We start from the raw sequence: 24,725 nt of genomic DNA on the forward strand, positions 1-24,725 counted from the left end.
TGCTCTCCTGCCACAAAAAAGTAAGGCTAGATTTATAATTAGAGTAATACCCTGATCATCTGTTCTTTATCATGATTACAACTAGCAAGAGTCTGCTTCCTATTTTTTTAAGATTCCTTCTACTTCCACCTTCCTGATGTCATCAGCTCACATGTAGTCTGATACAAGGCTATATAGTACATAGCTGCACAGCTCTTCTTTGGCATATCACCTTGTCAACTCTTTGCAAGGAGTTCTTGCATTGGGATGGTCAGATTGTCATGCTATTTGTTTTCTTTCTGAAATCTGCTGGCAATTCACTTGCCATTAAGTGTATCTTGACATGTTACCTTATCCTTTGTTTGTATTCCAAGAAAATTCTACACATACTAGGCATCTATTTTATAAACATATAGAGAGAGCTGAAGCTAATGCGTGAGTAAAATAGATCCAGTTTATTGCAGATAGCTTTATGATTCCATCAGAGATCATCTGTGTATCTCTAACTCAGAATAAAACAGTTCTCAAACTGGGTTAATGGCCTAGGAATGATCAATCTATCCAACAGTATGCAGGTAACATAATTTGCTTGCATTTAGTTTGGGAAGGAGCTTTTTAAAACAGAAGTGACATGTTTGGTTAGTTCATCCCAGACATAGTTCCTGTGGTAAAAGAATGTCCAGCAGAATCTTGGATGAGAAATACAAGTTCAGTCTTTCTGTTTGAAATAAGCTGTAGTCTATGAGCATTAAATAAATGTATGCAGCATTTTTTCTTAAGTGATACAAAATAATTCACATTCAAGAAGTGCATGAAAGTTTTGAGTCTAGTGTTTCCCAAAGTGTTCTGTGTTAATTCAGACAGGAGTATTTCTTTAACTTCTCTTGATGCATGACCTGGTAATTTTTCTACACAAATGCTGTTTTAATCTAAATTCATTATACAGTTTGTTTGCATTTTGTAGTTTAAGGAAAACACTGTCAGGGTCTTTGGGATATAGCATGAAGCTGCACATTTTGAGCTAATGGCTGTCTGCTAGTTGAGGATTAAGGCCATTAGCTGCTAATGAGTTTTATCCAGTACTCCTTGGTTTCATTCCTACATTTTCTGTTTGCCTGGTCTAAGCATATCTGTTAACCCAGCCTTGCTCCTTGACTGCCTCTATAAAGAGGCATATATGCAAATTAGATAACCTAGTTACCAAATTAAACACAAATACATTAGATTTCATAAGTTCTTTGAAGAGTGTATTAACTTCAGGACCTTCCAATAAATGATAGGAATGGTTCTTCAATGTCTTGGATTTCAGACCCGTATTGTTATGTACCATCTTCCATCTTGAAATTCCATTATGGCTGTTTAAAATCTGTGGTGGCCATTCAGGAAAAAAAATGTCATATATGTTTTTGTGATTTTATTTTTTCTAGTGGGCCACAGAGATCTTATTCTTTTTGTACTGATTTCTGACTAGTTATGTCATTTCAAGATCTGTGCATTTTATGATACATAAACAATGTCTAAGACAAGTCTCTATATGCTAGACTTGTTTTATCATATACGTCTGTCTAACTGAGGTACAGATATAGTTTTGTTTTAAATCCATAATTGTTCTACAGTGGTTATCTTCTAATATTTGTGGAAGCCACTGGTCACAGATAACCACAGCTGAAGCTTAGTTTGATGGAAATATTAACAGTCAAGACTTAAGTGTTGGTGTTACAATAATGCATATCTGGTATGTTAGTATAACTCTGGAGAAGGAAATGATAGGCATATGAGAAACAGTCAACATAATTGTTTTCAGTGTACTGCAAACTGTTGGAGAAAGCGGCAGGAGATTTCTTTATTGGAAGGAGCATGAGAAAGATGGAAGTATATGCATGCTGCATATCAGGCAGAATTAGCAAATGATTTTTTTGTGCTTCACCTTACACTGGAATAAAATGACTAAAACAATGTCATGCAAAATATGGAAGGGAGTAAATGGGTAGATAGAAGAGTTCCCTAATTTTCTAGCTGATGGCAGACAGCATGAATTAAGAAGCAGAGGAATCTGCTGTCCAGCTTGATCCGGTTCTGTTATTGTGTCAACAGTATGGTGACTGACAAGGAGGAATAATACTGATAAAGCACATCTGAACTAGAACCAGGCCATTGCATGCTTCACAGTAGGATAGCAGAAGTAGTAATAATATTAAGATGTGACCCACCAGATGGCAGCTACATGATCAGATACAGAGATATCTGTTGGAGGTTAGCAGAGGTGTGACACATGAATCAGTGCCAGGACAAATTATTTTGTGAATATCTGTATCAGGCATCACACTGGACTTGAAGCTCAGTGTCATAATCAAACAAAGATTGTTGGTCTACAGAGAAGTACTATCTGTCTCTGTCATTATTGTGAGCAAAGATTTGTTATCTATAACTTAATAAAATAAATTCTAGGATATGCAGTTTGCAGGGAAATGTGAGATTTTAATTAGACAGAAGATGGAACTGATTAAGGAGATAACAATGTCCCCTAAAAAGCATTATGATATGCAAAGTGAAAAAATAAGTGATGGTAAAGAAGCTGTTATGCTTTAAGGGGCAATGAGTGAATTCTAGTGACTCCAAATTCATCATCTCAGAACTGCTTAAAATTAATAGTTGCTAACAGGCTCCATTGTGTATTCCAAGGTGTGATTTTACTTAGCTCAGTCTTTGATTGCATGCTATGTAAAGCCAAGCAAATCATTTAACCTGGCAATGTTTTGGGTCACATATGTGTAAAGGGATGTCTGCCTAATGGACTTACTTGTAAACAAATAAAACAAAACAAAACAAAAAAAAATTGTACACAGCAATTTTAAGTCACCTCCTTAGCTATGTACATCTTTATAAACCACACAGATGAAACAAAATTAAGTTGGTAGCAAGTGTGCCACACAGAGTTATCAAAATAGTGAAGGGTATGAGGATATTAACAGGGATTTAGAAAGTTGTTCACACACACACACACACACACACACACACGCACACACACACACACACACACACTCATACACAATCACTCATCAGCACAGAAAAGAGCAGAGTTGGTATGATTAAATTATATGATTATGACTTGGTCTCTCAGGATTATTTGAGTATACGTTGGAGGGGCGGAGTTGCAAAGAAACAGCAAATGACTCACGTGAAGAGACATGGGTGACAGCTGGGAGGGGGTAATGTTTCAAGCCATACATGAAAAATACTGCATTGTGACGAAAGTGTTAGGACCATAGAAAGCATTGCTTCAGGTGGTGGTATACCACAGTCAGTTAGAAGAGCTTGTTGATTGGAGTATAGTAAGGAAAATATGGCTCAAGAGTTAGGAAGGGACCTTTGGGGGTGGGAAATGGCTGATGTACTTGAACAGACTGAAGTGATATTCCTTTCTCTTTTAACCTTTTCGTAGTCTCTTGAATACAGACATGTCTTTTATTACTATGAATGAGACACTTTGGGCATAATTATCTAGGCTCAGATTTTACATGTTTTTTTTCATTGGTTAATTTGAATTGTCTCCTGAGTGATACTTAAATATAAAGTGAAACTCTGGGCCTTTGTCCTTTTCTGAATGATTTTAAGCCTGCATAAGGTATAACACGGCTGGGGATTCCCTGCTGGGTGAAAATTAAACCTTTTTTTAATTTGACTGATGGAGCTGCTTTCTGTCTTACCTACTCCATTTTTTTAAGAAATCTTGGCATGGTAATTTTATTCTGTGTGAAAGACTGATACTTAAATTATCTAGACTCATATTTCACATGTTTTTCATTAGCTAATTTGAATTAGCTCCTAACTGATACTTAAATACAAAGTGAAATTCTGGGCCTTTGACTTTGCCTGAAGGATTTCAGGCCTGCATAAGGTATAGCACTGCTGGGGATTCCCAGCTGGGTGAGAAAGTAAAGCTATATTTTTGTCTTCGACTACTAGAGCTGCTTTCTGTATTACCTCCTCCTTTTTGTTTTCTGTTTTAAGAAATCTGTGCCTGGTGGTGTTGTTCTGTGTGAGAGACAGACACTTAAATCATTTAGGCTCATATTTCAAATGTTTTTATTTCCATTGTTAAATTTGAATTGTCTCCTGAGTGATACTTAAATGCAAAGTGAAATTCTAGGCCTTTGTCTTTGAAGGATTTCAAGTCTGCATAAGGTATAGCACTGCTGGTGATTCCCTGCTAGGGTTTCCCACCCACCCTCTCATTTGTCGGTCTTCTTTTTAAACCTGATGATTTTAAGTCTTCCACCCCTCCTGAAAATTGAGCTTAATAAGCTCATCTGTTTCTACACTGCTTCTTCTTTCAGCTTTTTCTGGTTAGGGGTCACCACAGCAGATCATCTATCTGCTCATGATTGGCAGTGGAGTTTTACGGTGTTGAGTTGTCAGCCCGGTGCCCAACCTTCCATGGAAGGCACACACAAGCATGCATTCATGCCTACGGCCAATTTAGGGTGTCCAATCCACCTATAGCATGTCTTTGGGATGTGGGCGGAAACTGGAGCACCTGGAGGAAACCCACGCGTCCAAAGGGAGGACATGCAGACTCCGCACAGAAAGCACTCCAGTCAAGGATCAAACCGGAGAACCTCTTGCTCTGAGGCGATAACGCTAACTGCTGCACCACCGTGGCTTCCCCTGTTTTTTACACTGCTGCAATTTTGAATTTTTTATTTGAATTATTTATTTGTCTTTCTTTGTGCTTATATCAAAAAGTGCATTTTGCCTCTTATCGTCTGTTGTATTGGTTTACTTCATCTGAATTCATTATGTAGCAAGCTGTTGGATAAAGTAGTATATTTTTACACTCTAGCAAGCAATTGTTTTCTCATCAAGGGCAGTGAATTTTCCTTCTAGTGCACTGGGATGTAGCCTGGTCTGTCTAGTTTGAGGAATCACTTGAGATTTCTGCATGCATTTTTATTGGTTGAAGAGCTTATTAATCAGCTTATCTTGTTTTTAGTGCTTTTATAAATTCTGTACAATTGAGTGGCTATTGGTTCATTTATACAAAGCAAGTACTTTTATTGAATAATCACATTTTTATGAGCTGTTTAAGGTACACTGCTGTATCAATATCTTTAAGTTTGTTTATGGTACCACTTTACTCCAGGCAGTCTCCTACTGTGCTTTTACATTAGGAGGACTGGAATTATTCATATAGTGGCTGTAGGCTTTCTGAGCTGGAAAACCCACAAAAGGGCTATAAGTATTTTTTCTTAGCACTTCTCCTATATACTGAGACTGTACTTCAGCAGTACAAAAAAACTGTATTGTTTATGGCTGCTTTGCACTGTATTTTACTACTGCATTTGTTTCACTTTGTATTTCACACCAACTGCTGCTTTTACTATCTGTTTCTGCTGTTTTATTCTGTTGCTATAATTAATTAAAAAAAATGTACTGCTTATTTAATATATCCTGCTTTTTTTCTGTTGTTCTGTTGCACTTTTGTTGGCTGTAGTATAGATTTAATTCAGACCAGCTGAAATCAGTTCTGTTTGTAGAGTGAGCACTAAAATTCAAGGCATCTGTTTTTGGAGAACTCCTCCTGTACCATCATGGCAGGAGTGTACAGCAGGACTGTCTAATTGAAGGTTATTGGTTCAGTGATTTGTTTGAGATATTTCATTGGTGCAGGGCTCAGTTTGAGCTTTTTCACTGTTTTCCTTGCATTAGATGCTTTGCTGTTGCTTGTGCATAGTGCACCATTGCGCACGGCTGTGCAGAGGGGATAACTCTTGACAGTTATAGATGCAAAAGTACCAATATAAGTATTTTACCTTAGAAGTGGCTGCTATCTAGCAGAACAGTTCTTGAATAGCTCTCAGCTGTTCACTGAACCACTCAACAGAGATTTTGCCTCTTACCTATCAACATCAGACATTATAGATCCCCTCTTTTATAGACCTCTTACTGTATACCCCATAAGATAGTTACCGTAAAATAGCTCCCTGCCTGATACTCCCATCTTTTTCTCCTTATCTGATGAGATAACAGGTTAAGACCTTGCATTATGGACTGTCCGTTTCCCTCCATGTTTCCTGCCAGCCTGGTGGACATGTTTTTTTTGTTTTTTGAGGTAGTGTAGCAACTACCTCATGTACACTGACAGCCCCTTATTCCTGAATCACTCAAGTACAATTTGCAAGAGATGCTCCTACACTAAGAATCTGCAACCACTGCTCTGTCATGCCTAGAACAGCAACACTAAACAGGTTGTAAGCTCACACACCACGACTCCTAATCGTAATATGCACCTAACACATAAACCTTTATATGTAGAGGTACTCTCCAGAAACCTACCTAAACACCTGAGACCTCCGAAACAAAAACATGCTACACCTAACACAACACCCAAAGTACCCAATACACATATAAACACTAACACTTGTGTCTCACTATATAAGCCCTTAAGGCAATGCACAACTATTCCTAATGTTTTTATTCTAGGTGACTGTACAGTGAAACATACAGATGCCCCACTCACCAGATTAAACAAGGAGACTGTTACAGTCAGCTGCATGTCTGGTGCAAGAATTCATCAGAGCACACATGCACTCAAGTCTCTCAACAACAAGTATCATTATGACTCTGTCATAGTTCATGTTGGTGTGAATGACTTGAAATGTATCTCACTGGACTATATGAAGAGAGACATGACTGAGCTCTCCTAATCTGTGTCCCGGGCAAATATGTCCCTAGCTTTGAACAGCATTTTACCCTTGTCTAGGATGATACCACAGTATAAACAGAAACTGATTGACTTCAATAATTGGCTTAGTTTCTGGTGTCATTCTAAGGGGATCCAGTTCCTGTCAGCTTGGAATGACATGGTGTATAGACCATGCTGATTTGCCAGAGGTGGTCTTCACCTCACACCTCTAGGCTTTCAGTTGTTGGCCAAGGCAGTTGTCTTTCCTGTCATGCCTTTTTTAGGCAAGATCACAACAATAAAATTTCCAACACGAAAATATCAAACACAAAGAAACTAAGGGTCGTGCTTCTAAACGTTAGAAATTTAAATCAGAAACTGCAGCTCTGGAAGCACTCCTCTCCCTGGAAAATGTTGATGTCTGTGCAGTCACAAAAATCTGGCTCAAGACAGCAGAAAGTACCCCAGCCTTGCAAGACTACAATGCCTTCCACACTTTCAGACCACAAATTGAAGGTGTGAGAACCAAAGAGGGTGGATTATCAATCTTCATTAAGGATAATTACACCCCTAGACTTGTTAGACAAGAAAACTCTATGGAGCTACTCCAAGGCCAAAATACTCTGGGTAAGACCCCCCCCCACTTCAGGTCATCGACAGTTACAGGTCCCCTTCCATGAATCAAGATGCCCACACAGCTTATTTAGACCTTATTGGGACAGGTAAGGTACAACCTAACACCCTAGCCATGGGTGACTTCAACTACCCTTCCATTAATTGAGAAACTTATATGAGCCCAAACCCACTTGCACAAAAGTTCCTGGACTTTGTTAACTCAAATGCCATGGAACAAATAGTGCAAAACCCCACAAGGGCCTCCAATATTTTAGACCTGGTCCTCACCACCATGAGTGACCAATGCAATGCTTCAAATTTAGGGCCCACACTGGTTAACTTGAACCATAAATCAGTCAGTTTTGAAGCAGCAATAGCACCAGAACTCCCCAAAGGAGACTTTAGGCTACAAACCTTCATTAAGCTAAATATACCCTCCTAAGGGAAGGTATAATTAATTTCCAAGCTCCAGTTTCCACAGATGGCATTTATGGCTATACTAAGGTATGCACTGATGCCTGTATATGCATCTACACAAACTTACAGACACAGCCTTGCCAGACAGAATTAAAGCAAGATCCTCATGAAAACACAAACCATCTTGGTGGACATATAGCATTAATAAATTATACAATAAGCAAAATACTTTGCTGTCTAAAAATACAAAAGGGAGATCCCAGAACTGGAAGATCACCCTTACTGCATAAGGATCTGGTTAACAATTAATATTCACAATATATATATATATATATATATATATATATATATATATATATACATTGTCTGCATTGTATTTTTGCAGAGAGAACAGCCATCTCTACTTTGCACATCGTGCAGCTAAATGTGTAGTGCTACTTTATTGACATTCATGTAACAACTCTATGGATTATTAGTAACTGATCTACCATTTCTGTTCTACAAGTTTCTGTGTGTGTGACACATTGTAAGAATTTATTCTCTACTATAGTAATTTTCTTTTTACTTTTCTGCTACAGAGATGAAAATGGCTGGACTGCACTGCATCATTCCTCATTCAATGGACATCTTGCATTGGTAAAACTTCTTATACAGCGTGGTGCAGCAATGAACTGTGTCAACAAACATGGCTACAGTCCTCTACATTGTGCTTCAGGCGAAGGACAAACCCAGGTAGTAGAGTATCTTATTCACCGAGGAGCCACAGTCACAGCAGTTTCTAAGAGTGGATTAACACCACTTCATTGTGCAGCATCTTATGGACATACACTTATGGTCCAGCTACTACTAAAACATGGCGAAAACGTTCTTGTTGAGGACAGCAACAAGTGGACTGCTATGCACTGGGCAGTTGTGAGTAATCAGCTGCATATCATAGAACTTCTAATTTCAATAGGGATTCCTCCAGATGTTGGCAGCGGTGGGACTATAACACCCTTGTGCCTTGCTGCTGAGACTGGAAAAAGACAGCCACTGGAGCTACTTATAGAAAAGGGGGCCTCGGTGAACAGTAAGGATAGCCTGGGTAGAACTGCACTTCTTATTGCATCTGCATGTGGAGATGAAGAGGTAATGCATTGCTGTGCATACTTTGCGGTTTATAGATTAAGGTGTAATTTGCAGTGACAATGTATTGCAATATTTGAAACTGTGTTGCAGGATCCTGTTGCAAAAGAAAGCAAGGTTTGAAAAAGCTCTTTTGTGTTCTTTGTTATTTTTGGTATAAAGACAGCATTTCCTGACTTTGACCATGTCCACTGATTTCAAAGCCGTGAAAAGCCCAACCTCAGATATGTGTCTTAATGTCCTGAAGAAGATCATAATGTCAAAATAAAAAAATATCTTCAGTGGATTGAGAAGGTAATGTGTCTGGTGTTTCTATATACAAAAGCAAAAGATGAGGCATTATATACCAACTTCAAAGCCTAATGAGCTCAGAGCATGTGTATAAGCCCCAGAACAAGAAACATTATTCTAATTTTGAAGGAAGTAAAATGCTGAGCCAGTAATTCTAGGGGGTTCCCATTGCTTGCCAATTATCAACCCTCCCCCCTTTTTTCCATTTGCCCATTCATGCCTAACAGGATGACAGCAGTTCCAGCCCACTTATTCCCTGTGAGGCAAGAACAAATCACTGGTCATTCTGGCAGCTGTCAGGCTTTTCCTACTTAATTCATTACCCCACACCAAGTACCTTACTTGGGCACTCATATCACCACAAATGCCTCCTGTACCCTGCCAGGATATATGCATGCTCTTGTGCATCTGCCTACAAAGGCTATCTTCACCAGCTTGGGAGAGCAAAACCCTCATTATCTCAGTCAACAATCTTTATGAGATGAAAAACTTTTCCTTGCAAGGGGGTTAATCAACCAGGCAGGAGACCATCATCCCTTCCCACAGGATGGGAGATCCAGTGCAAGACACGTACTCCCAGACTCTTGGTCATCTGGTGTCTTCCAACACCTGAGTTGTTATTCAAAGTTAGGTCAGCTAGGTCTCAGTTAAGGCTTCATCCCTCTATGCCACAGAGCCAGGCTACAGTATCAGCAGTTTAAAAGCATGCCACATATGGTATTTAGATAAGATATGCACTTCCTACATGCATATCCACATATGGTATTTAGGTAAGATATGCACTCCCTGCACGGAGATTTTATTTAGGCATCCATTAAGCTTTAGCATTGACTTAAAACTATCTAGAGTCTAACAGCAGTATTGGCTTTAAAAACTAAATAACAATAAAATTGTAACACTACTAGCTTCCACAACTAGCATTATTTATGTTCATAAAATCGTTTTTTGTTTTGACAAGGAACATTGTTGTATGTCCAGATTCTAACAATAATGCTAGACTATAAAGGCTGAAAAGAACAATAAATCTGTGATGATGCTAGTTTCCTCAGCTAGCATTGTTTTTGCTCAGGCCATCTCTTTTCTGTTTTGAAAATGGCCGTTGTTGCCTGAATGTTGTTTTGTATGGAACATTTGTAAAATAAATATCAGCCATAGCTACACCTGCAAGTAAACAGTGTAAGAATGATTTAACACAAAAAATAATTATTTTATAAAAATAAAAGAGTGTGGAGGAAAGCACAAACAGAAAAGGTGTGGCTATAGTAAAAAAAAAAAAAAAAAAAATATAAATATATATATATATATATATATATATATATATATATATATATATATAGTCAAGATCCCAAACAAATAGGTAACCATTTGCTGTTCTGGGACTTGTTAGTGTGAACCCCATAACAGTGAGACTGAATTACTGAAAATGTAGACTTACATATATTATCTCCCAGATTGCCATTTGTTAGAATATTACATTTTCTCTGAGGTATGATGATCTGAAAACTGGTATATATAAGTCTGTGAGTATGCCAGGTTCGACAGTCGCATCGGGGGGCACAGAAGTGCCTGCTCCTGTACAAGAGCAGCTTTAAAGGAGAACAGCCATGCTGTACATTCACTGTTCTCCTGTGTTTTCTGATGTTTATTTTTCCATAGTTCCAGGACTGGAACTTAAGAGTCCTGAAATTATGACAGAGAGCACAAACATGACTACATAGCTGCTACATTAAAAATTACATTAATTTCATATAACTGGAACATGAGGAGCAGTAAACAGTACTGATACCTAATATTCAAAATAGTATAATGTTTACACAGACATCCAAAATACTGCCTTCTGCCTTAACCCGTATCTCGTCATTCTACTAAAAGTTATATACTGCTTAAGTGCTAACATTACATACAAATTATATACTAACGTTACATATACATTATATACGGTACTATACATTGTATACTACCCAAGTGCTAACATTACATGCACATTATATACTATACATTGTATACTAAGTTCTAACATTACATACACATTATACACTACACATTGTATACTACCTAAGTGCTAACATTACGTGCACATTATATACTACACATTGTGTGCTACCTACATTTCTAACATTACATACGCATTATACACTACACATTGTATACTCAGTGTTAACATTACATGCACATTATATACTACATATTGTATACTACCTAAGTGCTAACATTACATGCATTATATATTACAAATTGTATACTACCTAAGTGCTAACTTTACATACACATTATATACTACACATTGTCTACTACCTAAGTGCTAACTTTACATACACATTATATACTGGGCCTAATTCTCTACCCACTTGACACCTCACATACTTATCTCCATTTGTCTTCCTTTTCCCACATCATTTTTTACTCTCCAGTGCTAGTTAAATTAAATTTTTTCTTTACCTCTTTTGTCTCTTTTCCATTGACATGTCTGTATCACTCCAATCCTACCCATCTTTGATTGTTGCCAATATTTCTATTATTCCTCCCTGTTCATCCTCTCATCTAAGCTTGCCTTATCTTACTCTGTAAACTTTTCATATCAGATATCATGGCTCCATACATTAGCCAACTCCACTTTCCCACTCCATATCTTCTTGGATATCCTGAAAACTCAGATCCTTGATTTTACCTGGTGTAGCCAAAATACCTCATACCTGTATAATTCCATTATTCGTACACCTTTCCAGTCCTTCCCTTATGTTTCCCTTAATCCAGATTTCCATAAATGAAAGACACTTCTACACTCAGTCTCCCTGTTTGCACTGTTCACAACCATATCAAAACAATCCTGTCTTGGTTTGTGATTTGTTGTGGAGTTAACTGGTAAGAGAAGTTTTATTTGAATTTATATTGCATTTGTTATCACTATTTTTAACTGTTTGTAAGTAGGAAGAGACTGTTTATTAACAAGCTTTACTTTGATTTATATTTTGTTGTTTTACCTTTAGTTTCACTTTTGGTTGTGAGAAAGGGTTAGGTTTTGGACAGGCAAGCTCTAGCCACCACAAGGGGCTTAGACAGCTATAAATTTACACAGACTGCAGAGGGGAAATTCTGAGCATATCAAAACAATCCTGTCTTGGCTTGTGATTTGTTGTGGAGTTGACTGGTAAGAGAAGTTTTATTTATTTTTACTGTTAAAAGGAGGTGCGACTCCGAGCTATAGTGAGCAGAAGCTACTGCACTTTGCATGCAATGTCAAGAAATTACAACTTCTGTATGGCTGGTAGTACTCATATGGTCAGAACAACTTTATTGTATTTTATTATTTAGTTGTATATTGCTGGTATAATTTTTGTCATAGAAGTTGATTTAAGTTCCTTTGAATTCTTTGCTACTTTGTGTAATTTTTTTTCCTTTGCAATATTTTATTCAATTAAAGCTGAATATGGATTCCTTAAATGAGTATGCAATTAATGATTTGCTAATGCACAAGTATCTTGTACAGTGTAATAAATGCTATGCATATTTAAAGGTAACAGCTGATAACACTGGTGATCTTTGTTCCTTGTGTCAAAAGTTGGATGATTTGCTTACCATTGTTAGAAGCAAATCTCGACTTAATGATGATGATTACACTTGTGCAATTGGCATGGCTTGGAGAACTGTTGTATCATATATTAATGACTGGACTGATGAACTAAATAATGTTAGGCATAGAACAAATAGAACAGATTTAGGAAATGATGCATCTATTTTCTGCAAAGGACATTCAGCCCCTATGAAACATGGTGATGCCCCCTGAGAACTATGAAATTGTGGATGCATGTACTCAGCAATCTGAGGATCCAGTTTGTTTAGAAGGAAACAAAAAAAGAAAGAAAGGAAGAAGTTCTCAACAAATAACAAGGAAGGAAAAGAAACTGACTAATGACTGTAAAGGAAACAGAATATGTAGTAAAAAGGATTCTGCTTTGTTATGTAACACACTGGTGACAGGGAATGAAGATATCTGTCTATCAGAAAACCCCCAGTCTACAGAAAAAGGCATCACCTTTCCAATGGAAAAGGTAAAAAAAGAGGCAAGGGGCAGGTGAAAAGGAAGAAATCAAAACTGAACGTGGAAGGATTGAAGAACATTACTGTAAGAAAAAAGAAGAGAAAGACAGATGTTGACTACATGGCTCAAGCTGTGGATTTACAGTGCCAGCTGGATGAGAATTTAATGCGCAATGAAAACAGTGGAATTAATAAGACTAATAGTGATAAAGATCTATCCTTCCTAACAATTGATAGAGCAGATATTACTATATTAGAAGCTGAAGATTCTTCAGAAATGGTCAGCAAAGATATTCTTGTAATTGGAGATTCAGTTATTAGAGGAACTGATGTGTATATTTGCAGAGATGATAATGAACATCGAGTAGTGTTATGCTTGCCAGGAGCAAAAACAGAAGATGTGAAACAAGCCTTGGAACGCCTTAATGTAAGGAACTATGGATCTGTTTTTATTCATGTTGGTACAAATGATGTCACCAACAAAGATTCTCTGACTGTTAGTTGGGAACTGACAGCTCTCTTAGATAGTATAGCTTGTACTGGTGTTAGGACATATTTTTCACAAATCACCTATAGAAAGGGTAGTCAGGTCACTGGGAATGAAAAGATTTTTTGGATAAACACCTACATGGAAAAAAATGTCTTGTTTTATAAAATGGAAATGTGTAGAGCATCCACGCCTTCTTTTGGGCACACGTATTCAGACAGGGTGGTGTGCATTTGTCTAGATCAGGGAAGAGAAGTTTTGCAGCAGATATTTTGCAATATTTGACAAACACTAGCCAGGATTTGTGCCAGGTCAGAAATGTAACAGTTCACAGATAGCAACATTTGATGCATTTCTGATGGTTGTTAATGCTAGGAGCATTAATAATAAAGTGTTTTTATTAGAACATTTGCTACGTTCCCACAAGATTGATGTTGTTATAGTTTGTGAAACATGGTTAAAGAACAATGACTGGAAACCAGTTCTGTCAGGGTAAAATGCTTTTACTTTAACAGATATTCTAACAAAAAATCAGATGGAGGTGTTATGATAGGGATTAAAGATAGCTATGAGACTTGTGATTATTACATGTTCAATGATAATACCAATATTATAGACTGTGTAACTGTGACAATAAAGGCAACCCTGGAACATATAACAATTGTTGAGTGTACAAACCACCAAAGTCAAGTGCAGATGACCTAGAGGAATTCATACATTTCTTACATGAAACACAGGAGGGAATAATAATATTAGCTGGGGACTTAAATTTACCAGAAACAGAATGGAATAATATTGATTCAACAATGTTAGTAAAGAAATTATTCACAGAGCATTTTCAGGAACAACAAATGCTTCAGATTGTAAAAAAAACCTACCAGGGGATGGAATATACTAGATATTGTTTGTGTTCCTAAAGAAATTATTGTAACTTCAAATCAAGTTTTACCACCATTGATGTGCAGTGATCATGGTGTCATAAAGGTTAATTTGTTGCTAGATAATTCTGCCAAACTGAAATCTAAGCCAATGCACAGAAGGTTAATTACAGATTATAGGGAAGCAAAACAGTTGCTACATAAAACTAACTGAAGTGAGGTGCTCAGTGGAAAAACTGCAGATGGAATGTGGAAAGTTTTGAAAGAGAAATTGTTTGAGTGCAAAAAGTCAAAAAAATTTTAACATCAGAATCTAGGCACATAACATCAGGGGGTACATTTCCCTAAGAACAAGGTACCTGATTAAGGTGAGAGACAAAAAATATAAGAAATGGAAGAGAGGTCGAACTACAACTTTGAAAACTGAAATAAACGAGCTGGACAAACAGATTAAGCATAGTGTTAGACAAGATCAAGAAAAAATTGAAGAAAATTTATATAAAGATATTGAGCATAATAGGAAACTTTTTTATAGATACATAAGATGTGGCAGGAGTAAAGATACACAAATTGATAAACTGTGTGCAGATTCTAAAATTTATTCTCAGACACAACAGATTATAGATATATTTACAAAATCTTATGCAAAACAGTTTGGCTCCACAAAAGGGGTGGTAAGTTGTCCTAGTGACACCCAGGTAACCCCAGATACTGGAATCAAATTAGATTATATTGAAAAAAAAACTGTGCAAACTGGATCCAAACAAAGCACAGGGAGGAGACGGAATAAGTAACAATGATTTGAGAACACTTAAGCAAGAGCTTACACTGCCATTACATCTATTATTCACTAGGCCATATAAATATGGGGAGAGTCCTCAAGATTGGAGACATGCACTTACTAAACCTGTCTTTAAGGGAAAGGGGAGTAGGACAAACTCAGAATCATATAGACCCTTAAGTCTACTTTCATGTTGTGGAAAAATAATGGAGAAGGTAATACTGGATAAGTTATTGTCAGAACTGGATAGGTTGGGACTTGAAACCATATATCAGCATGCATATGTTGAAAATAGATCTATTACCACCTGTAACATGATGTTCTATAACAATATAATAACAGCTATGAATGAAAAATGTTGCTGTGATGTGATTTATATAGATTTAACATCAGCATTTGACAGGGTCATGCACAAAACACTGATCAATAAATTAGTACAACTAGGTATTGATGTACTGTTGATAAGATGGATAGCTGCATGGCTTACAAATAGGACATAGGTTCATAGGTAGGTACTAGGCTATCAGCCCAAGGGCCTACATAAGCCTAGCCAACAAGGTTCCCTGGCTTACGCCACCCAATAAAGTTATTTTCCTGTGCCACTGTCGAGCAGAGACACAGAAGTGATCCCCGGGGTGTATTTCCTATTTCCCATCCACTCATCAAGATTTTTCTTGAAGAGTGCTAATGAAGAACTTTTCTTGACATAGATGGGTAGCCTGTTTCAGAGTATGGGAAGTCTCTGGGATAGGACTCTATCCCTCCAGCATGTCCTGTTTATTGTGGTGACAAGGTTTAGGTCCCTAGAGCATGTAGCTTGGAGGGATTGGGATTTCTTAAGGACATGGCAAGTATCACACACCAACTGGACAGGTGAAATCCTTGTTTACAGTCAGTGTCCCACAGGGCTTTGTACTAGGCCCTTACTTGTTTAGATTGTATCTTAAAGACCTTACTTTTTCATCTGAGGTGTTCTACAGTCTATATGCTGATGACCTGAAATTGGGTAAACTGATTACAAGTGTTACAGATAAGGCATGTCTGCAAAATAAATGGACTAAATTGACCATTTGGGCACAGGAGAATAATATGTTGATAAATACATCAAAAACTAAGCATATGAGATTTGGGAGACATAACCTGAAAGGTGGATATTTAATACAGCACACAGTGATTGAAACTGTAGACTCATTTAAGGACCTAGGTATATGGCTAGATTCAGCTATGAGTTTTTCTAATCATATCAACCAATTGGCTAATGATAGTTATATAACTATAGGTTGTATAAAAAGATTTATAAAGTCTAGGAAATCAAACATAATAAAGTCATTGTTTATTAGTTACATTAAAACCAAACTTGAGTATGGAATAACAATATGGAAACCCTATAGGAAAACAAGCATGAATAAACTGGAAACAGTACAGCGGGAATATACAAAGGGCATCCATGGATGTAAAAATCTAAGTTATTATGAAAGACTAAAATATTTGAACTTGTACAATGTTATTACAGATATTTAAGAGATCTTATTCAGGTATACAAGTCATTTAGGGACAACTACCTCTGGGAATGTTTGGGGTTATCAAAAAGTACTAGAGAATCGTCAGATAACCTATGTAGAAGATTCTATAGGAATGAGAAGTGTACTAATGATGCTTGGAACAGACTACCAAATTACATTAAAGCAAGTACTAGTTTAGATATTTTTAAGAACAGCCTGGACATTTATTATGGGAACAAGTGTTTTGGCATATTGGCAAGCTAGAAGGGCTTTCTAATGCCCGTGCTTGAAACATTTGTATGTATGTATGTATGTATGTATTTTGTAGTTTTCAGGTCTAAGTTTCCCTTTGTCTCCTCGCAGCTCAGACTATCCAGATCTCCTGCTTTTCACATCAGTCTCAATGACCTACCCTCTGTGTGCCCATCATCTGTACTCCATTCACTGTCATTACATATCTCCTAAAATCTGACATATGCTGACCCCCTCTTCTACTTGCCCACAGTTAGTCAGTTCCTATCTATTCTTCCTTTCCTTTGTCACCAAACAAATCTATTACATATCCATTATATCGTCCTGATAAATTCTACTTAATGCTTATACTGATGTACTGCCCTATATAACTAACGTGGTAGCAGCATAGATCTATGAACCTCAATCATTGTTCCCAAATAATTATTCATGCTGCCTCACCTATCCAGCATCTTTATAATTACCTCCTTCAGTTCCAAATAGTTTTATAGATGGTTTTCTTAATCAATGTTCTAATATAGATATAAATAGTTATTTTTATCTATTCCCTGTTCTGACTTGATTCCTTTGTGAATCCTCAATACTTCTGACAGCTTTTCCACAAGTCCTGTAAAGCCAGCATGCAGTCAAGCCAGCATGCAGTCATCCATGAACATGCGCAAAATACTCCTCTTTAGCCACTCATCACCCCCTCACTCCCACAGCAATACCCTCAGTTTCTGTGTAAACTTTTATCTGGGCTATAACAAAACAACTGTGTGACAATGAGTACCCCTGCTTTGCTCCTTGATATAATGTAACAACTTCAGACTTGCCCAATTTGCCCATATACTCACCTGTAGATGCTATAAATACTGCTGATGCTACTCATGAATGCCCCCCTTACACTACCTGAAAAACATTTAAAACAAAAATTCCCAACTTATTATATCAAAGGCTTTCTGCACACCCATAAGCACTATGAAGCCTTTTGCCTCATCTTCCTCTGTGTCCACCTCATAACGTTCATTAGGATCTCAGCCATCTTTCATGCATTCATGCAATCACCAGCAGCAACTCCTCAGCCCCTGCTAAGCCATTTAAGATTTCTCTCTCTTCTTACATCAGTATTTCCTTTGACTGTAAAACCACCCCTTTTGTGTGGGTATTACTCCCTATAGATCTTAGTAGAAATGCTAAAACAGTTCACTAATGGCTTTATTGTAACTTACCTTCTCTTCTCTCTCCTTTCTCTCTTCTTTCCTCTCTCCTCTCCTCGCCTCTGTCTTCCTCTTCTCTCCTCTCTTCTCTCCTCTTAGAAGCTAGATACCCTCAACACAAATTTTACTTTCTGTGTGCTTAAAATTCTAAGTCCAAAAGATGGGATCTACCTCCCTGTAACCCACCAGTAATCACCATTTGTATATATTTCAAAAATACTACATTCTCTTTCCCAGCCCATATGAGTTCAACAGCCTTTGCAGAATCCTTAGCTTCTGCTTATCCTGCTTGTTCTAATGAAGAATATGCCTTCTCATTTCCCCAATGTGCTCCATAATCCTTCTTCACCACTTCTGCCTCATACCTCATACTGTATAATACACTAAACTGTCAGGGTTATTGTTATGTACAAAATCAGACTCCCACTGTGCGAGGACAACATTAGCATATGAATTTGCACATGCTGTCTCAATCATATCACCAGTTTGATGAAATTTGTGTCTTATGGAGATATATTTATGCTAAATGTTTTGTCGATGATATATTTATTTTGTGGAGTGGAACCATTGAATGTTTTGATAGGTTTTAAGTTTGTTTACAAGGTACTACTTCAGTTTTGAAGTTTAGCTGTAAGAGTTCTGATTTCATGACTGATTTTTTAGATGTCTCTGTATGCAAATATAACTCTGGCCAGCTTGAGATTAGGGCATTTAGGAAACACTGCAAATGTAATATAATTCTGCATAAATCTAGTATGCATCCGAGACACTACTTACTAAGAATGTTGTTAAAGGACAGTTACACGGGGAAATGTGTCTTCATAGTAAAGATGCACCAGCTGAATGAGCCTTAGAGGCTGCCTCTCAGCAGTTTGTTTCCAGGGGTTATTCTATCTGTGAAGTTGGTCATGTGAGTAATAGGGTGTCTTCTTTAAGGACTACTGCAGCCAGACCATACTTTGGTGATTGTGAAGCAGATACTGGCATTGCCTCCCCTTTGCTACAGCAACATCATCCACTCTTATTACTGACCTACTCCAGTCAGACAGCTGTAATATGTAATGTCATTAGAATGTACTGGCCAGTTTTAATGGCTAGTGAAGATGTCAGTCAGCTAGATGGGTCTACACCTAAGTTTGCCTTTAGCAAAACAAGTCTCTGAAATGGGAGTTATGTTATAGATGTTTTGGAGACAGTAATATTAATATTGGTCATTCAAGCCATTTTGGTACATTCCCTTGTAGGATTTGATCAGCTTATGCTTTTATTTGGTCCACAAGTTTTATTTTATGTCCGGTTACTCAGCACAGAATTTCATTTTAATTTCTACGCTGATTGTAAATCTAGGCATGTGATTTACTATGCTCAGTGTGTTTTATGCAAAGCTTACTATGAGGGGAAAACCACACAATTTTAAAGAAAGAGTTTTGGAACACATTGGTTATATCAGGAACTCTGTTGATAACAATGCAGTGGCTAAGCATGTTGCTGTGAATGGTATTGGCCATACGTTTAAGTTTACGGTTCTAGAGATTGTGGAGATTTAATCAATAGGACTGAGTGTGCTGAACTATGGCGGAAGGTTTCATTATGATCTGACACTTACCCAGGGTTGATTGAGAAAGTGTCTATTAAACCACCCAGGGTTGATTGAGAAAGTGTCTATTAAACCTATATTGAAAGCTTGTGGTTTATTTCATTAATGTTGTGAACATTTTAATAAACAGCTTCTATGTTTATCACAGTTCTACTAATAAATATCTGAATAATATGTATAAGATGCTGAGTTATGTTGAGGGGACATATTTGGAAATGTGTATTCTGATTGGTTAATAAAGCTTATTAATTGAGGGGACGTGTCTACAAATTTGTATTCTGATTGGTTAGTAAGCTTTTTTATTAGGATGTTTATGTGCTGTTTAATGGTCTGATGAAACTACGTTCAGCGCTCACTGTACACATTTTTTATTTTTGTTTTAGAACAAATTTACTGGCTTGCCTTTCCATGGTGGTTGGATATATTTCTTCCTGTTTGACTTCCACCTATAGTGAGCTAGAAGATATAGCAAACCCACTGACTAACAAATTCAGCTCCAACTTTACCCCTCTTTTCCCCTCAACCTTCCCACAGGAAATATCAAATATAACTCACCCTGCTATCACTAGCGAACAGGTCCTTAATACTTTCTCTAAAGCCAAGAACAGTGCATCAGTGGGCCCAGACAACTTCCCAGGATGCCTTCTAAATAACATGACCTGTCAGGCCCTCTGGAATTGCTATTTAGCTGTAGCCTCCAAGTAGGCTTTGTGTCTCACAAATGGAAAACAGCAACAGTCATCTCTCTGCAGAAAGTGGGCCATCTAGAGATCATCTAAACTACAGACCCATAAGTCTCACTAGTCTCATATGTAAGGTCATGGAAACAATTATCATGGAAATGATCAATAATGACATATGAAACCTCCAGACACTGCACCCAATACAATTTGGTTTCATCAAGGGAAGGTCATGCCTACTCAACCTGGTGGACTTATTTCAGAAAGTCACCAAAGCAATGGATGAGAGCAAAATGGTTCACACTGTCTACTTTGATCTGGCCAAGACATTTGACACAATACCCCATTTGAGCATTGTTGGCAAACTCAGGAGGTTATGTATAAACCCTTACGTCACCCAGCAGATAACCAGCTGGCTCACAGACAGGACCCAGGAAGTTAATATTGGGAAGACCACATCTACAAAGAGGCCAGTCACAAGCAGAATCCCTCAGGGATCAGTCCTGGGACCTCTTATTTTTGGCATTTACTTCTCAGATGTAAAGGTCAATGTCAGTGTTCTCTGGCTGACTAAATTTGCAGATGATTTAGGAGTTGTCATTAAATCCCACAGTGACACAAATGTTCTCCAGGAAGGGCTGACACAGACAAATAACTGTCAGAGCCATGGGCTAAAAGTAAATGTCAAGAAATGCATAATAGTATCCTTTGAGAAGTCATCCACCCCTGGTAACTATCATACTGACAACACACCCCTAAGAGTTGACCCAGTAGTCAAGGACTTGAGGACACTCATAGACAGTAATCTAGCCTTTGACCATCACATGTCTTCATTAGTGAGGAAATCATTCTATGTTGTGTAACTTATAAACAAAAGCATGGCATCAAGGTCCAAGAAAGTCATAGTTCCATTGTATTTGGCATTCATGAGACCTATCACTGAGTACAATGCCCCATTTGGTATATACCTAAACAGGGATATCCAACAATTGGAACATACCAGGCATATGCAACAACTAGAATGTCTACAGAAGTTCCTTACTAAAGGAATAAAGGGTGTTAAGTAACATGTCCTATGCACTATCCCTGTATTCTGACATACCTTGCCTGTGATATAAATAGAACCTGCTGAAGAGACAGGTATATATCCCAGAATCTACCCCTTCTCTGGCACAAGCTCTCTGTCCATGTGAAGCAGAGTTCCTCCCTAATTTAATTCAGGTGTAATTTGGACAACTGAATAGGGAACAGGAAATGCATCCCTGGTTTGGCACTTATGTCTTTAATGAACACAGGCAGCCTGTAAATGTTTCATCTCACAGGCTACTGCTGGCACTTACCAAGGGTACCAGAACTTACCAGAAATGTGAGAGGCATGGCTAGGCTTAAAAGGACCTTTTGGTCATTAGCCTAGTAAATACCTACAAGTCTATAAAGCTATGAACCGTTTGTATAAAAGCATTTGATTCTCATCCTTTCTTCTCCTCTCATCCTGAGCTTGTCTTTTCACAGTCTGTTTTTTTTGCCATCAGTCTGCAACCAAATATAATCTAAATCTTCCATTTTCTCCTGACTGCCATCAGTTAGGGATGATTTGCCTCGGACACTTTCCTGATGCTGTTACCTTGCTTGCTGCTCAGTACTTGTATGCTCTTCTCTCCCAATTTCTGAAACGTTGCTCAGTTCACCTTGCTGCGTGAGTTCTGCGCTGAGAGGTGGTGCCATCTTCACTGGCAGACAACAGGTTGGTGAAACAGCTATACTTCCATCATTAGTTTGCATTATTGAAGACCACTAGATGTGCGTGTCTTTAACTACTCACACTTAAATGTTCACTGCTTCTTCTAACAGCTTAGCTCAGTATGTACCTCCCTGCCAACTACTTTTCAGTGTCTCTGGATACTGCGTACAGCAGCAGCACCTTCTCCTCTCAGATGCCCTGCTGCTGTGGTTAGCTGTGCCCATTGCCTATTCATAGCTGGGAGAAATATTCCACTACTTTCACTGAGCAGCCAACCATCTCCAGTCCTTTATGCATTGAGGCCTACTGGCTCTCCTATTCCTTTATGCATATGACATTTAACAATTAGCTGGTAATATTCAGTCTTCACTAAATGACATGCAAAGTTTACTTGACAGTCTACACAGGAGAAATATTTAAGTGAATTGGAAATTCACTCTTCAGGAAAACATGCCATGTCTTCCCCTTCGACTGATTCTCTCTCTCTCTGGCTGATTAATGACAAATTTGCTCATCGTAAACTGTTTCCTGCATAGTCTTATTCGCTTAATAGTGCCGCTACAGTAGTCCACAGTTCTGAAATCTTACCTTCTTGCCATATTACTGCTCTGTCAAGATACAACATCCTGTAATGCACTTACAGGCATTCTCTAGCCTTATTGTCCTTCCTTAAATCACCAAACTCCATATGCAGAAGTCCCATTTCAGATGAGAGACCTATGGATGATTCTATCCAGCTTGTCTTCTATCTTTTGTATCAAAGAAATATCTGCTTTTCTAGTATTTCCACCACATTTCAAAGTATTTTTCATCACATAAACTTTCCTTTACCTATAATGCTCGACCTGCAGACACTGAAAATAGGTATAATGACTACTGAAAAGTAAATGCATCCAGCCAAATATTAGGGCACTTAAGCATCAAATTTGGATACACCAACTAGCAAATATAACATGACATTTCCTACTTCTGGTAGGATTGTGGGATATCACTTAGAAACGCAAGTTTAAAAAAAACTCATAGTGACAAAATGACCTAAAAATATGAGCATATAATTAGAGCCAGTGTAAAAGTTCTAGACTTTAATGAATTATACAGCAAAAATCTTTCTTACAGAGTAATTTATTTTTGCTTCTGAAAATGGAAAATGTAATGTATGGGTCCCCCTTTGTTTAAATTACTGTTACCACCAGATTGACAGTCATTTAGTTTGGGTTTCTGTTTACTTAACAGTTTCAAAATGATGTGTGATAGAGAAGATTCAGAAAAATTATATGGAGTAAATGAAGTCAGGAAATGGGTAGATAGCTTCAAAACGTATGCCGTACAAATGAGGATACATCCTTCTTGAAAATAGGAATGCACCTCCAAAACAGGTACAGTCAAGTGGTTTGCCCCCACCACATTTAAAACTACACTTTCTTAAAAAGCTCCAAAATGGCAGTATAGGTTTAAATGTCAATTTCTGCAATAGCTCAACACTACCCCCTTCCCCTCACAGCTAGGCTGTAGCTTGACACCGTTTGTTGTAATCATTTTATTTTCAGTTTGATGAGTATGCCAACTGATCACTAGATCCTTTTCAGCCACGACCCAGCCCTGTGAGGCAGAAAGAGAGCTACAGAATGAATACAATTACAGTAATGGAAGTGATGTGTATTGCAATACATACATAGCTGAAATTAAACAATAACAGTAGCAAGATATTCTATGCATTATCTTCTTAGGGGATAAAGTATAAAATTACAATATTAAGACATTCTCTGAAATTCAGTCAGAAGCTCAACATAAATAAAAATAACCAAAATGAACTGTGGCAATTATCACTGTAATTTTCTAACCATTATCTTGAAAACATGTACAGGTGGCTTTATTGGTTAGGCATTCTTTTAATTGACACTAAAATGTAGGTAGAGCCTACTGCTTTCTAATCATTGCTGGCAGCTGCTTCCACGAGAAAGGGCCTGGCATAGATAATGTAATCACCCCGGTAGTTTTGAGCATGGTGTAATCAGATTAATGACAGACTGTAATTTCTTCATGGTTATCCCTCAGTGAGTAAGACTGCCATTATAATGGTTTACCTTTAAAATGTTGCAACACACTTGTGCGACTGTTTACTTATCTACTCAAAATGTTAGAATCCTCAGAAGTGCGAACCTGCTACATAGATAAAGTTGACACTCATGGATGTTGACTTTGAGCGAAACTGCCTTCACTTCCGGATTTGTTTTTCAGGGGACAAGCCCCCCTGCAGCCCTCATGTGGGGCGCTGTGACCCCCCACCACCTGCTACTTATATATACAAACTCCGAGATCATACTACAGTGATAGAAAGGGTACATTTCCCGATCTCCACTATAGTGCAATCTTCACTCAAAATGCCGAATTCACAATAGCAAATGCACACTACTATTCGCTGTTCTGGATTCGGCATTTTTACTTTCACTAATGCGTA

At 37.8% G+C, this 24,725-nt stretch overlaps 1 protein-coding gene across 1 annotated transcript in view; it reads left to right on the forward strand.

Moving 5' to 3' along the window:
* LOC122792857 overlaps positions 1-24,725 on the forward strand; it is a 198,827-nt gene that overhangs the window by 44,626 nt on the left and 129,476 nt on the right. Inside the window, exon 3 of the mRNA XM_044060417.1 lies at positions 8,275-8,879. Within this exon, the coding sequence (XP_043916352.1) occupies positions 8,275-8,879 (605 nt within the window). The remainder of the gene's footprint in view (positions 1-8,274; positions 8,880-24,725) is intronic.

The sequence above is a fragment of the Protopterus annectens genome, chromosome 2.part0 (genome assembly GCF_019279795.1).
Source record: "Protopterus annectens isolate FY-2018-M chromosome 2.part0, PAN1.0, whole genome shotgun sequence".
Taxonomy (NCBI): Eukaryota; Metazoa; Chordata; order Ceratodontiformes; family Protopteridae; genus Protopterus; species Protopterus annectens.